This window comes from Colossoma macropomum, unplaced genomic scaffold (genome assembly GCF_904425465.1).
Source record: "Colossoma macropomum unplaced genomic scaffold, Colossoma_macropomum, whole genome shotgun sequence".
NCBI lineage: Eukaryota > Metazoa > Chordata > Actinopteri > Characiformes > Serrasalmidae > Colossoma > Colossoma macropomum.
Genome location: NW_023495290.1, coordinates 168,178 through 181,868, shown reverse-complemented (window position 1 = coordinate 181,868; position 13,691 = coordinate 168,178). Strand labels below are relative to the sequence as shown.

General features: G+C 43.5%; 1 protein-coding gene across 1 annotated transcript; it reads right to left on the bottom strand.

The window, feature by feature from the left end:
• Positions 1-8,323: 8,323 nt before the first annotated feature.
• On the bottom strand, positions 8,324-13,057 carry slitrk5b (SLIT and NTRK-like family, member 5b). Its single transcript, XM_036561986.1, is given in 3 exon segments — positions 8,324-10,830; positions 10,832-11,137; positions 12,982-13,057. Coding segments are annotated over 2 exon segments (2,586 nt in total). The 5' UTR covers positions 11,090-11,137; positions 12,982-13,057; the 3' UTR covers positions 8,324-8,502.
• Between the last annotated feature and the right edge of the window lie 634 nt (positions 13,058-13,691).

Below are 13,691 nucleotides of genomic sequence, written 5' to 3'. Positions count from 1 at the left end.
TCCGTCACGGCCTCTCCAGCCACCGCGCAGCATGTTTTATACATCGGCGCACGTGAGGGTCATTATGCGCAGGTCGTTTGGTGCGGGATCTCTCGGGCTGAGGAGCTGCTGGAGCCCTCGGGGCGAGTCTGAGTCAATAATTTATGCACCCTGGCTCACGGGACCGAGCACAATACAGCTGTTCTGACAGACGGAGCAAACAGGCCGGCCTGTCCGCGCCCATCCGCAGTGATAGGGGACACGGTTTTACTCTTAACCCGCCTCCATTTTTCATCGTTTCTTTTGTGCCCGCTGCCGAGCGCTGAGGGACGCTCAGGTTAGTGGTGTCTACGAGCAGCTCTAATCAGGAGCAGTGCTGATTTGGGCGAGCGAGGCTGATTTGAGTTGTTTCTCCTCCAGTGAGCCGGCAGTCATATGCAAGTCGTCTCTCTGCTTTCTGCTCCGGCTTACATAATCCTGATCTGGCCTCGTTTCTCTCTCCGCTCAGCCGCAATCTGCCAGCCTCTCCAGCGCTGAAGTGCTGAGAGCAGACGATGATGATGATGATGATGATGATGATAGCACCTCCTTCAGAAGTTTAGATGATACTGCCACCTGAATCTCTTGGAGATAAAAAATAAAAGTGTTGCTCAGGTAACGGAGCACCCAGCCTCATCCCAATCCCAGTGTCATTCCGAACAACTCATTAAAACGTACTACTAACTGACTGACGCTCCTTAATCGCTAATAATGAGCGCATTATCGCAGGAGGCAAACAGCGCTGGAGTTCCCAGAGTTTACCGACGGCGCTCTGCTTCAAACACATCATTACTGTGGAAGTTTCCATGGATACCGTGGCACGGGAAGAGCGACAGTTTTGGACAGGCCTGGTGCTTTTTGTGGTTGTCCAGCCTGCCGTGGACAATCTTCAAAAACCTGTGGGCAGCGCTTCCATCACATTTTTAGGCTGGCGGCTTGCTGTTCAAATGCGAGCTGCATCTTCCTGCTGTAAAGCTTAGAATCAATAACATGAAATTTATCAAGTATAGAATGATTCTGTATAAAATACGCACAGTTTTCACATAATCAGCAGCTGTAAACAAAAACAAAGAAAGGTTTGATGAGCCCAGCATGATGAACAGAGCTGCAGAAGAGACTGTAGAACATCAAGAATGAAGTTCTAATAAAATCAATATTCAGAATTCATCACATTTCAAATGTAGATCAAATTCAACGCACAAAAATTCACAAAAAATGAATGTTAATGGATAATTACCATTGGTGACTAATGTCTAGCAAGACCTTCAGTTCATGGCACAAAAGTCAAACACCTCTACAATAGTGCTAATTTCTGTTAGCGCCCCTATGGGACTCTAGTAGTGTAGTTGTAGTATAGTGTAAGCGCCAAGTAAACAATTCACATGAACATTTTTAGCTGTTCTAGATCAAACACGGGCGTTTGAGGCTTGCAAAAGACATTTAAAGACATTAACACATATTTGCAGATGTATGTATCCGTTTTACAGTGACTCGTTCAGTAAAGAGTTCTGGGGATACAGCTTCTGCCACCTATTTCCATTTCTAACAACTATAGTTTGTTTTCACCAACAGTTACTTATCTAGAACTTAATCTAGCACATAAAAATTGCCTATCCTCTGTAGCATCATTTACCATAAGCCTAAGATCACTATGCACAATGCCAAGCGTCGGCTGGAGTGGTGTAAAGCGCCACCAGTGGACTCTGGATCAGTGGAACCGTGTTCTCTGGAGTGATGAATCAGCTTCTCTATCTGTCAGTCTGATGGTGAATCTGGGTTTGGTGGATGCCAGGAGAACGTTACCTACTGGAATGCAGAGCCAACAGTAAAGTTTGGGTACTCCATATCAAGGCCCATGGTTTTGGAATGGAATGTCCAATAAACTTATTGAAGTGTGATGTTCAAGTGTCCACATACTTTTGGCCATATAGTTCATGTCAGTACACACTTAAAAAAGATTCTTCAAGGGTTCTTTAGTAAAGAAGATGGTTTTATATAGAACCATGAATATCAAAGAACCCTTTGCATGATAAAACGTTTTTTTGCATTATGAAAGTGTTCTTCAGATTGGTGAAGAATGTGCCGTAGATGGTTCTTTTTGAAAAAGGGTTCTAAATAACATCAAAAAGGGTTCTTCTTTTGTTGCAATGTCAGGCTAGTTCCAATAGAAGAACCCTTTTTTAAGTGTGTACAATAGAAGAACCCTTTTGATGCCATATAGAAGCCTTTTCAAAAAGGTTCTATATAGAACCATATGCAGCACATTCTCCATCAACCCGAGAACTTTGTCACAATGCAAAGAACGCTTTAATCATGTAAAGGGTTCTTTGAGTGATTGTAGTTCTATATAGAACCATTTTTTTTACTAAAGAACCCTTGAAGAACCATCTTTTTTAAAAGTGTAGGTAATCAAATGTGTAAGGCCTTCAGTCCATCTCCTGAAGTCTTAACCAATAGGAGAGCTTGCTTGACTGTATCTACCCAGATACCACAGAGAAAAACATTCTGATTGGATACTTTTCAATTTTAAGGTTTTAACCCTTTTATTTTCTACCAAAACTTAACAATGAAACAAGAGTATTACAACAATACTTGCACTGATATTTACAGTATACTACTTATAATATTGTTCAATTCTTATTTATGGAATTCTTAAAGTACTAAGTTAAATATCTAAAAATATATTTGATCAATAGCTTATCACATTGTATAAGTTCTTATTGTGTATTACAGAAAATGAAAAGTCACTGCGAACTTTTGAACATTAAGACATTAACACACATTTGCAGATGTATGTATCCGTTTTACAGTGACTCTTTCAGTAAAGTGTTCTGGGGATGCAGCTTCTGCCACCTATTTCCATTTCTAACAACTAAAGTTTGTTTTCACCAACAGTTACTTATCTAGAAACTTCCAGAATGACTTTTTTCTCTGGGTCATGGAGTGTTGAAGCGCATAGCACATAAAAATTGCCTATCGTCTGTTGTATCATTTACCATAAGTCTAAGATCACTATGCGCAATGCCAAGCGTCGGCTGGAGTGGTGTAAAGCGCCGCCACTGGACTCTGGATCAGTGGAAACGTGTTCTCTGGAGTGATGAATCAGCTTCACTATCTGGCAGTCTGATGATGAATCTGGGTTTGGTGGATGCCAGGAGAACAGAATAAAATAAGTGAAATATCTAAAATATATCTGATCAATACCTTATCACATTGTATAAGTTCTTATTGTATATTAATTAACAGAAAATGAAAAGTGAATGCAAACTTCTGAACAGTAGTGCACGACCGTGCCTGTTTCTAATGCCCTGAGTGCTCATAGTCGCTTCTGTGCCATTTGCTCTGGAGCTGTATGTGCTTTTCCATTGGGAGCCTTTAATATAGGATGCCTCCATCTGTTTACCTTCGAGAGGAAAAGGTAGAAAACAGCGCTATAAAGAGCCTCACGTGAGCGCTGCTCAGCTGTCATCTCAAGAAATTTCAGCAGCACGTTTTAACACTGAAAACTCTGCTCTTCACATAGTTCTACTATTTTTAGCTAATCCACATTACAGCAGCTATAACAGCTCGAATGCAGCCTTCTTAAAGCAGACAGGTTGTTCTACTATAGAAACAACCCTGCTTTCTCCTCTTTTCTGCTTTTTTCTCTCTGAACCCTCAGCAAGATGCGCTCAGGGCCTGATGAAGCGACAGGGGAGCCAGAGGTACGGTTTTAATGAGCTAGTCTAAGGGACGCTCCCAGTAAATACAAGAGACGATGACGAAGATGAGGAAAACGAGGACCTTTTGTTTATATCATTATTATTTCTACCTCAGTTACATCAGAAAAGGGAGGAAGGCAGGCCACCGGATGAAGTTCACCCCAATTCAATTAAAACGAGTCCTTCTTATCCCGCCGCTGGCCTCGGCTGCTGACTCGCAATTTTGCTTCTACTCCTTCTTTCCCACCCAGAGAGAGAGAGGAATATTACGCTCATGCTGCATGAAAAGCTTCACCAAATGTGAATATTTCATTATCAATATGGCCAGGGAGCTCAGAGGCATTTGGATGGGTTCTTTTGTGGGAATGTCCACTGGCACAATTCATATTAGGGGTCCAAACACGGTCACTGTTCTGGAAAGTACAACATTCAGTGTAGAACTGGGTTTCATTTGTTCTGCTCCTAATAAAAATGGCAGAGTACGTTATGTTACCGTACAACCTATGAGTGAATATGTTCTATATGAACTACTGAAATAAATACTTAACTGTATATACACTGAGGAGCCAAAACATCATGACCACCTGTCTAATATGCTCTTGGTCTTCCGTGTGGTGCCAAAATAGCTCTGACCCGCTAAGGTGTGGAGTCTACAAGACTGCTGTAGGTGCCCCGTGATATCTGGCACCAAGATGTTATCAGCAGATCCTTTAAGTCCTGTTCTGAGTTCTGAACATGCCTTCAACATGGTAGTAATATGAGGGAAGACTGATTGAGGGAGGGAGGAGAACTCTGAGAACTTGCACTAGATTCTGTGAAGCTTCTGTCTGTAGCTAGAAGGCCAGACCACCTCATAGCTGCAGTAGGACTGATATAGGAGGAACAGGAAGGAGATGGGGTGGCAATGGGGATTGCACACCCTTCGTCACAGGAACAGAAGGTGAGGATGTGAATTTATACAGTGTTAGATTGGAAGACGGAGGGGTTTCAGGCATGTTCCTCCCCCCAAAAGTCAGTTATAACATAACTACATTGAGTTGCTCGGTGGAGCTGCCACAGATTGGACTTGTTCCAGCACATCCAACAGATGCTCAATCAGATTGACATCTGGGGAATTAGGAGGCCAGGGCAACACCCTAGACTCTTCGTCATGTTCCTTAAACTATTCCCGAACAGTGTGTTTAGCAGAACTCATTATCCTGCTGAAAGAGGCCACTGGCATCTGGGAATACCATCTCCAGGAAGCAGTGTACCTGGTCCACAACCAGGTACATAGGCAAGGTAAGTAGGTGAGTAAGGTAGGTAAGTAGATGGCACGTGTCAAATCCTAGCCCTGGGGTTTCCCAGCAGAACACTGTCCAGAGCATCACACTCCCTCTACCGTCATGTCTTCTTCTCACAGTGTATCCTGGTGCCATCACTTCCCCTATATGGCGCACATATAAGCAGCCGTTCGCTTGATGTAAAAGAAAACTAGACTCATCAGACAAGGCAACATTCTTCCATTGCTCTAAGGCTGGGCTCCATCGCTTACATGTGCACTGTAGGTGCTTCTGATGGTGAACAGGGGTTAGTGTGGGCACTCTGACCGGCACCATGCACAGCAGAGTGCAGTGCTCTGTGTTGTGACACATTCCTCCTGTAACCATCATTAAATATTTCTGTGGCACAGTAGTCCCTTCTGTCAGTTCAGATTGATGAGCCCTGGGCGCCCAGCATCTCGTTGGTAGATACAAACCACGAGCGCCCCACAAGGCTTGGTCCGACCCAGTCGTCTGACCACTACAATTTGGCCCTTGTTAAAGTCACTCACCTCCCCATTTCTCCAACATCCAACATGTCCATTACATGACCAGTAAGACTGTTTTCTTACTAAGATATTCCAGACCTTGATACGCACCACTGTTACGAGAAAACCAACGTAATTCAGTTAATCTGTGAGTGGTCATAATGATTTGGCTCATCGGTGTATATATTGAATAAAGAGGAATTCCACCAATTTGGTTAAATTTTCTGCATAATTCAATAGTTGAAATGTAAACAAGGTCATTCAGAGTGGTTTGATGTGAAACGGTTCACTGTAGAGAAGCTTAACGACTCCGAATTCTTTACAAATACAGCCATTCAATATAGAAAACTAGCAGTGAATCGACACATGTCTCCTGAGTTTTATATGGAATGTTGATGATGGTAAAATATGCTTTTTTTGGGGGGGTACTATTTTCCTCACAGCGCCCTCCACCATAAATTAATTTTAAGGCCAAAATCTTCTCAAAACTATCATAAAACAGTGTCTCAGTCATCAGGCAGTGAATTCATAACAATTTACTGTAGTAACTTTCTGTGAGGGAGCTTTTAGAGGTGGACGTCTGGTTCCTATCACCACCACTGTGAACAGTTCTGACTCTAGAATGGAGCATTTCTCTAGTACGGGTGGAATGCCCCTGTAAATAATACATTTTAATATGTAAGCTATATGGATAATAAATGGCTGGATATATCTTGAAATATCTCCAAATCATAATCTTTCAGAAATAACATCTATAGAACGTATGAATGGAAAAGAAAATATATTTTATTCCATTGTCATCTGCAACATGAGATAAACAGCAGGGTTCAAAACAAACACGTCCTTGTCGTACCGCAGCATTCCAGTTCAGATGCATCTACCAAAACATTATTAGAACAGTATGTGCTGTACATATTTAAAAAAATCAGTGCAACTTCAGGGCAGGTGCCGCCTTAAACGGACTCAAAGACTGAGATTTAATTCAGTTCGCACTGACGCAGTTAGAAAAACAAATTATACAACCACAATGCAACCAGACCGTAGCAAATTAAGAAAAATCATTATGCTTTGTAAACATTATTTATAGTTTTATACAAGCAGAAACTGCGGGAAGAAATGGTATTTTAAGGTCTGCAGCAAGTGGGGCTTCGCAAAAAAAACACCCTTTGCAGATTGCCTCAGGCCTTGCATGAAAATTTCATTGGCACATGTTGAATAGCAAACCCTGGTGGATAAAGAAAATCGTATTGCTGTTTCTTTCACTGAGTCACACGTTCAGAGAGTGAAAGGGAACGAGGAGAGGGGTAAGGAGCCGGATGTTTCAGATGATTCCCCTCGATCCCTGTAGACGCCGGAGCCCACAGAACGGCAGTCGCTGTGTTTTTTCCTTGTGATTTTAAATGGGTGTAGATATGGCTGTAAAATTTTAAAGAGAACTGCACAGCTACCACGACATCGTCTTGGATTCGTATGGCACATATGTACATTTTGTGCTTGCGCAGCAAATGCATAAAAAAATTCAGCATATTCATAAACTTTTAAGGTATTATTTGATTTAAAAACATTAACTACCCTGTTTCCTCCACCTCTGCATATTCTGAGTTACTTTATTTACAGCATGGAGTGTCTAAACTTGTAGCCCCGAACGATTAAAGGAGCTAAATGTAAGCTTTGGGGTTTCGCTAATGGAATATGGTTTGCGGATGAGTTTGATTCTGCATAAACACCATTTTTCTTGTTTGCATGACATTTGCACCAAACACACCACCATGCTTGGTGCATTTCAACGAATGTAGCATTGATAATTGTTTTGGTGATCAAGGGCATATAATGGTCTATGAGGATCTTATGAAGATCATTTTTAAATGTAAACTTGAGTATTACATGTAGCTCCTTTAATGGTGGCATGGCACAACCTGTAGTGCAAAATGTGCAAAGAGATCAGTGTCTTTAGAGACACACACAAAAAAAGAACTTCGACCGGTATGAATTAGGAATACATGTCAATACAACAACAGTATCAAAATGACGGTGAAGACCGGAGGCTGTATTACAGAAACTTCCTAGCTGTAATGCTATTTAATCTGACAGGTCAAGATAAGATTTTTCACAAATTCATATTAAAGAAGCCGATCTTATCTTACAGCATCTTGTCTCAAGTTTGGAAAACCAAAAGTATTCGATGGAGGTTGATAATCAGTTATATCTGCTCCAAGCGCCAATTGATATGCAAACATGCAATCAAAATAACATAAACAAAAAGTTAATTAGCTAGATTAGTTAGAAAGTTCAAAGTCTGGAAGTTGGAAAAAGACGTACTAAGGCTTTTGCATGTTGCGGTAAAGTTATTTCTCTCAATAAACAGCCTCATTATTCACCACCATTCTGCAATATGAGTAAACGTACTGTCATTTTGGTGGTTAATGCTAGCTGCCTGTCACAGTTGCCTAAACATGCTAATTTTCTATTTTTTCGTAGAACAGCTAACAGTAGAAACGGAAGAAAACAGAAGTTAAGACACTGTTAGGATTGTCCTAAAGTTTGGACAGTATTTCAGAAATTCTGTCAAGGATGCATCTGCAATCCTCTTTTCTCATCAGGCGTTCGGATACAATTAGGTGATATTCTGTAATAGCTATTGTCTTAAATTCAGTCCTGAAGTTGTCATGGTGACTACACAGAAAAAAATTCACAGATAGGATCTCTGTAATACGGCTCCCGGTCATTTTCACAACAGGTGAAGAAAATAGGAAGTTGAAATTGTCGCATAGGTCAGTAAGTCCTCAAGTATCTCAAATAAATGGCTGACGAGCATGAAAGATTTCATTGAGCATGTAGATAATTTGGTACATAAACCAAGACATCATCCACATGAAAGACATACCTCCACTGGAGACTTTGGAGAATACATGAGTTCAAACATCAGAGAGTAATCAGTTCACATTTATATAACCCTTTACAGAGGGGGAGGGGGAGGGGTACATATGTGGCAACTCAGAACTGAGTGAAAGTTGTCCTTTTTTCATGAACCTCCAAATAATCTGGCTCGAAATGAAGCTTGGCTTTTAGTTCCCAGTATTCGCTCCTGTTGGGCTCCACGTAGACCGTGGCTGGCGCTGAGCAGTACACCATGGTCTGCTGTATCCTGTCTGGATGCAAGTACTGATGTCTGACATCAAAGTCTGGTGCATAGTGAGTTGAAACATGTGTACCGTGCTTACACGGTAAATTGGCCCTGTAGGACGCCTGCTGGTCTCTCGCCAGGATGTCTCGATAAAAAAAGCTATCGTCTTGCAGCGGAGACGATCTGTTGAGGGGATCTGGCGTGCAGGCACTGAATTCGGAGCCAACCGCGGTGCTCCCGACATCCTCGTCTGAGTTAGATGCCAACCCGCCGTTTAGCTCGTCAAAGTCTCTGTACCCTTCCCCTGCGGTGCCCTCACCCGGGCCGTAGGGGGCTCTTTTGGATGTGCCCTCCACTGCAGGAGGGATGTACTCATACACATGACCTGCAGAGGTCCTGACCTTTGTCGTCGATCGGTCACTGTAAAGGGTGTTGAAGGAGCTCACGTTGGCGCCCATGGAGGCGGCACGTTCGGCCTTCTTGCGCCGTTTCATCATGACTGCGAAAAGACCGGCGGCGATGAAAACGGACATGATGAAGATGATGAGCAAAGCCAGGATGAGCACAGAGAGAGGGATTGCGGGATACTGTGTGTCGAAATCCAACGCCGTTTCCAAGGTGATGGTGCTGCCTGGGAAAGATTCTTCCGAGGGCGGAACAGCAGATGCAGGAGTGTTCGAGTTGTTTGGACATAGATGAGAGGAATGAATGTAGCGCACATCCTCTCCTGACAGCCTCGGAGGAGACTCACAGATCACACTGTTCACTACAGTTCCGGCGCTGAGCTGCTCCAACCAGTTTTTCATCTCCACAATAGCACAGGAGCAATCCCAGGGGTTCTCAAACAGATCTATCTGCACAAGGGACGTCAGTTCCTCTAAAACACTGCCTACCGGCAGGCTCCGAAAATGATTGTTGCGCAGATTCAGCCGCGCCAGGCTCAGTCCGCTGAACACTCCCAGGGGTAATGCTTTGAGCAGGTTGTTGTTGAGGAAGAGCAACTGAAGATTGGGTACCTGCTCAAAGGTGCCCACTGCTATCTCTCTGATGACATTGTATTCCAAGTAAAGAAACTGGAGACTTTCTAAGCCATAAAACATATCGTCAGTGAGCCTCTCTATTAAGTTCCCATTTAAATAAAGCCTGCGCAAGTGCACCAGCTCCCCAAATGCTCTGCTGTGAATAACAGATATCCGATTGTTCCCCAAGTGAAGCAAGTCTAACCCGGTAGCTTCTGAAAAGTCGGAACTGTGCACTGAAGGGATGTAATTTCCTGTGAGGTACATCTTTTTCGGGTTGTAGGGTTTGGGGTCTAGATCCGAGATGCGCTCAATCTTCCTCTCTTGACAGTTGACGTTCAGGCCGAGATCTGAAATCTGGAGATTGCAAGTGCATGCGGCGGGACATTCGAGGGATACCGGGGATTTGGTCTGGTAAGCCACCATCGGTCCATAGTTCTGCGGCTTGCTCGAGGAGACCCGTGAGGTGGGTTTGGCACGCAGCTTCCCTGACTGACGAGGGCTCTTAGTGGGCCGTGTAGAACGTTGGATGTTGGAGGAGGTGAAAGATGCGGTTGCTGCGCCAGCAACTGTGGTCCTGAAGATCCCCTCTGCGCCATGAACCGGTTCGGCCCGCATCTCGTACTCGGCTATGGCTCTCCTGGGACACAGCTCCTGCTTAGAGATCTCGTCAAGGTCTCTGCCGTGCAGCCGGAATGGCGTCTCACAAACCACATCTCCCACCAGTGCCGTGTACGAGATGCTCTCCAGCCAAGCTTTAAGTGCGATGAGCTCGCAAGAACAGTTCCACGGGTTTTCTTCAAGCTGCAGCTCCACGATCCCGCCCATGTGCTCCAGAAGGCCGCTGTAGGGGAGCAGCTTAAGCTGGTTCCCTCTGAGGTCGAGATGCGTTAGAGGAACAAACTGAAAAATGTTTTTTGGCAGGGCAGACAGCAGGTTGTCATTCAGAATCAGTACCTCCAGATGACGCAGCCTGTTGAGGGCATTCGCCTCGATATGACTGACGTAGTTGTAGTCGATCTGAAGGTACTCCAGACTCTCGAGGCCGACGAAAGTGTCGTCCCGCAGCACTTCAATTTTGTTGTTGTTCAAGTGCAAGCGCTTTAATCCCTGAAGTCCATTAAAAGCCCCGCTCTCAATTTCCGCTATGTCGTTGTTGCCCAGATGCAGAATAGTGAGTACCTTGGTAATGCACGAAATCATTAAGCGAAAGCTTTTTCAGAAGGTTGCCTGTGAGCAAGAGATGATATGTGTTGAAGTGCAAAGGCCCGACATCAGAGAGGCTGACGATGCCTCTGTTCTCACAGCCGGCTGTCAAAACTCCGTCTCGCTCTTCGCAAACGCACAGCCCTCCGCAGATCTCTCCGTAAATGTCAAACATCTCCGTGAAGCTCAGAGACACGGCCATGAACGAGACCACCGTTATCCAGATATTCATGTTTGACGGCGAGGCTCACTTCAGTGCAGCAGAGACGAGGCCCCTCATCTACAGAGGGAGAGAGGAACATTCATCAGTATATTTGTTTATTTGTTTACTTCCACAACATACAGATACACACAGGACTTAATCTGAATCTGAATCAGTCTGTTCTCCATCACAGGCTGCAGTTTATGTGTAATCCTACCTAATTGCTGCTAACTGAATGCACAAAAAGAGCATAAAGAGAAAAAAATCCATGCTGACATGCATGTAAATACCAACTCTAGCCCGCAGGGTTTGGCCTATATTTTCTAGGGCAGTACAAGGTTCACATCTTTCTCTGATTCTTAAAGGAAGTTAGAGGCTTTGGCTCTTTCTATAGAAATCTATAGGCGCTCAGAGCGTTCGCTGATAAAGCAACGAGTTCATTAATAAAGCAAATCGTTCATTAAGAAAACTGTGAGGCTGAATAAGAGCTAATAACGTTCATATAATGAGGAGGATTTAGGAGAAAAGTTCAGCCACATAGTCTCTCTCTCTCTCTATCCACCTCTCTGTTAATCTCTCTCGCCCTTTTCTTCTCTGGGTTTACCTCTTTCTCTCCACTGTTGTGTTTATCCCTCTGCATCTCTCTCTATCTCTCCTTTTTTCTTTTTCTACATCTTTCTTTTCGTCTTCTCTTTCTGTTTATTTATCTATCTCCTTCCCTTTATTCTCTCCATCGCTGTGTCTCTCTCTTCTCTCCATTTATCTCTTTTCTGTCTTCACATCTCAGTTATTTCTCTTGCTTTCTCCATCCCTCTGTCTATGTATCTCTCTCCATTTCTCTGTTTATCTCACTCACCCAGCCCTCTCTCTCCATCTATCCTTTTTTCTTTCTCTACATCTCTTTCTTCTCCTCCCTCTGTCTATCTCTCCTTCCCTTTTATCTCCACCTGTTTTTCTCTTTCTCTCTCCGCTTCACTGTTTTTACCGTTTCTCTATCTCTCTCTGTTTATCTTTGTCTTTCTCTGTTTATCTTTCTCTCCACCTCTCTGTTTATCTCTCTCCATCTTTCTCTATTTCTGTCCTTCTTTCTCTGGTTATCTCTCTCCATCTCTCTCTTTTTATCTCGCTTTCTTGTCCTATTCTATTTCTCTCTTTCTCTCTCCCTGCTGTTTATCCCTCTACCTCTCTATCTTTCCTTTTCTCTCTACATCTTTCTCTTCTTCTTCTCTTTTTGTTTATTTTATCTCCTACCCTTTTTCTCTCCATCTCTGTTTCATATCTCTTGCTTTCTCCATCTCTCTCCCCTTCCTTTTTTCTCCCTCTGTTTATCGCTCTCTCCATTTATTTCTTTCTCTCCATCTCTCTGTTTATCTCTCTCAGTCTTTCTCTATTCCTGTCCTTCTTTTTAAGGTATTCTCTCTCCATTTCTCTGTTTCTCTCTGTTGCATTCTCCTCTCTGTTTATCTCTTTCTTTCTCTACATCTCTCTTTTACTTCTTTTTTGTGTTGATCTATCTCTCCTTTTTCTCCAGCTCTGTTTCTTTCTCTTCCTTTCTATCAATCTCTCTATCTCTCCCCATTTTTTCCTGTCTCCCCTTCCTTTCCCTCCCTCCCTCTCTCTCTCTCTCTCTCTCACCCACACTGACAGTGATGTTGAACTTGCAGCTCCAGTTTGAACTTTGTCTCTCCTTCATTAATTCCAGCTCTAACCTCACCTCTCTCTCTCTCTCTCTCTCTCTCTCTCTCTCTCTCTCTCACACACACACACACACACACACAGGCTATTCTACATGCCGTCATTTTGCATCACGAATCACACACACAAACGCGCCCACACAGTTCCGGTTCTTTGTGTGAAGCTCAGTCTGAATAATAGAACAGTGAAGGCGCGTGTTAAGAACCCGTATGTGCGTGAAGTCTTACCAGCGATCAGCGCTGCCCGTTAGTGACCACAGCCCGTGCACGTCCAGCGTTAGTCCAGCTCAGAGCTTCCTCACCCATCAGCACCATGATTCACTCTACAGAGAGGAGCAGAGCGGAGAGGAGGAGGAGGAGGAGGAGGAGGGCCCAGCAGACACGTGACCAGGAGGAGGAGGAGGATGAAGATTGTGATGATGATGAGGACCATGATGTCGAACTTGTTGCGATGACATCATATATTTCAAACATGAAGTCAAAACTCGACATTAGGAAGCTCAGACAGCAGAATAAAACAATGTAATTACAATTAAAGAAAAAATCAATAAGAACTGAAAAGAAACATTTAAGTGTATAAACAATCAGTTATCGAATATCAGAAACTGTGAAAAGAAAAAAGACGCAGAAACACAGAGAGACAGAGCATCATCACCATCAGGAAAGAGCACGAGGACAACAGGGAGGAAGAGTGATGATGGAGAATGTGAGGATGATGATGGTGAGAATGGTGGTGATGGTGACAGGAATGATGATGGTGATAGTGTGGATGATGATGGTGATAGCAATGATGATGGTGATAGTGATGATGATGGCAATGGTGAGGATGATGAAGGTGATGATGGTAATGATGGTGATGATTGTGATGATGTTGATAGTACTAATGATGCTGGTGATAGTACTGATGATGATGGCGAGGATCATGATTGTGATGTGAT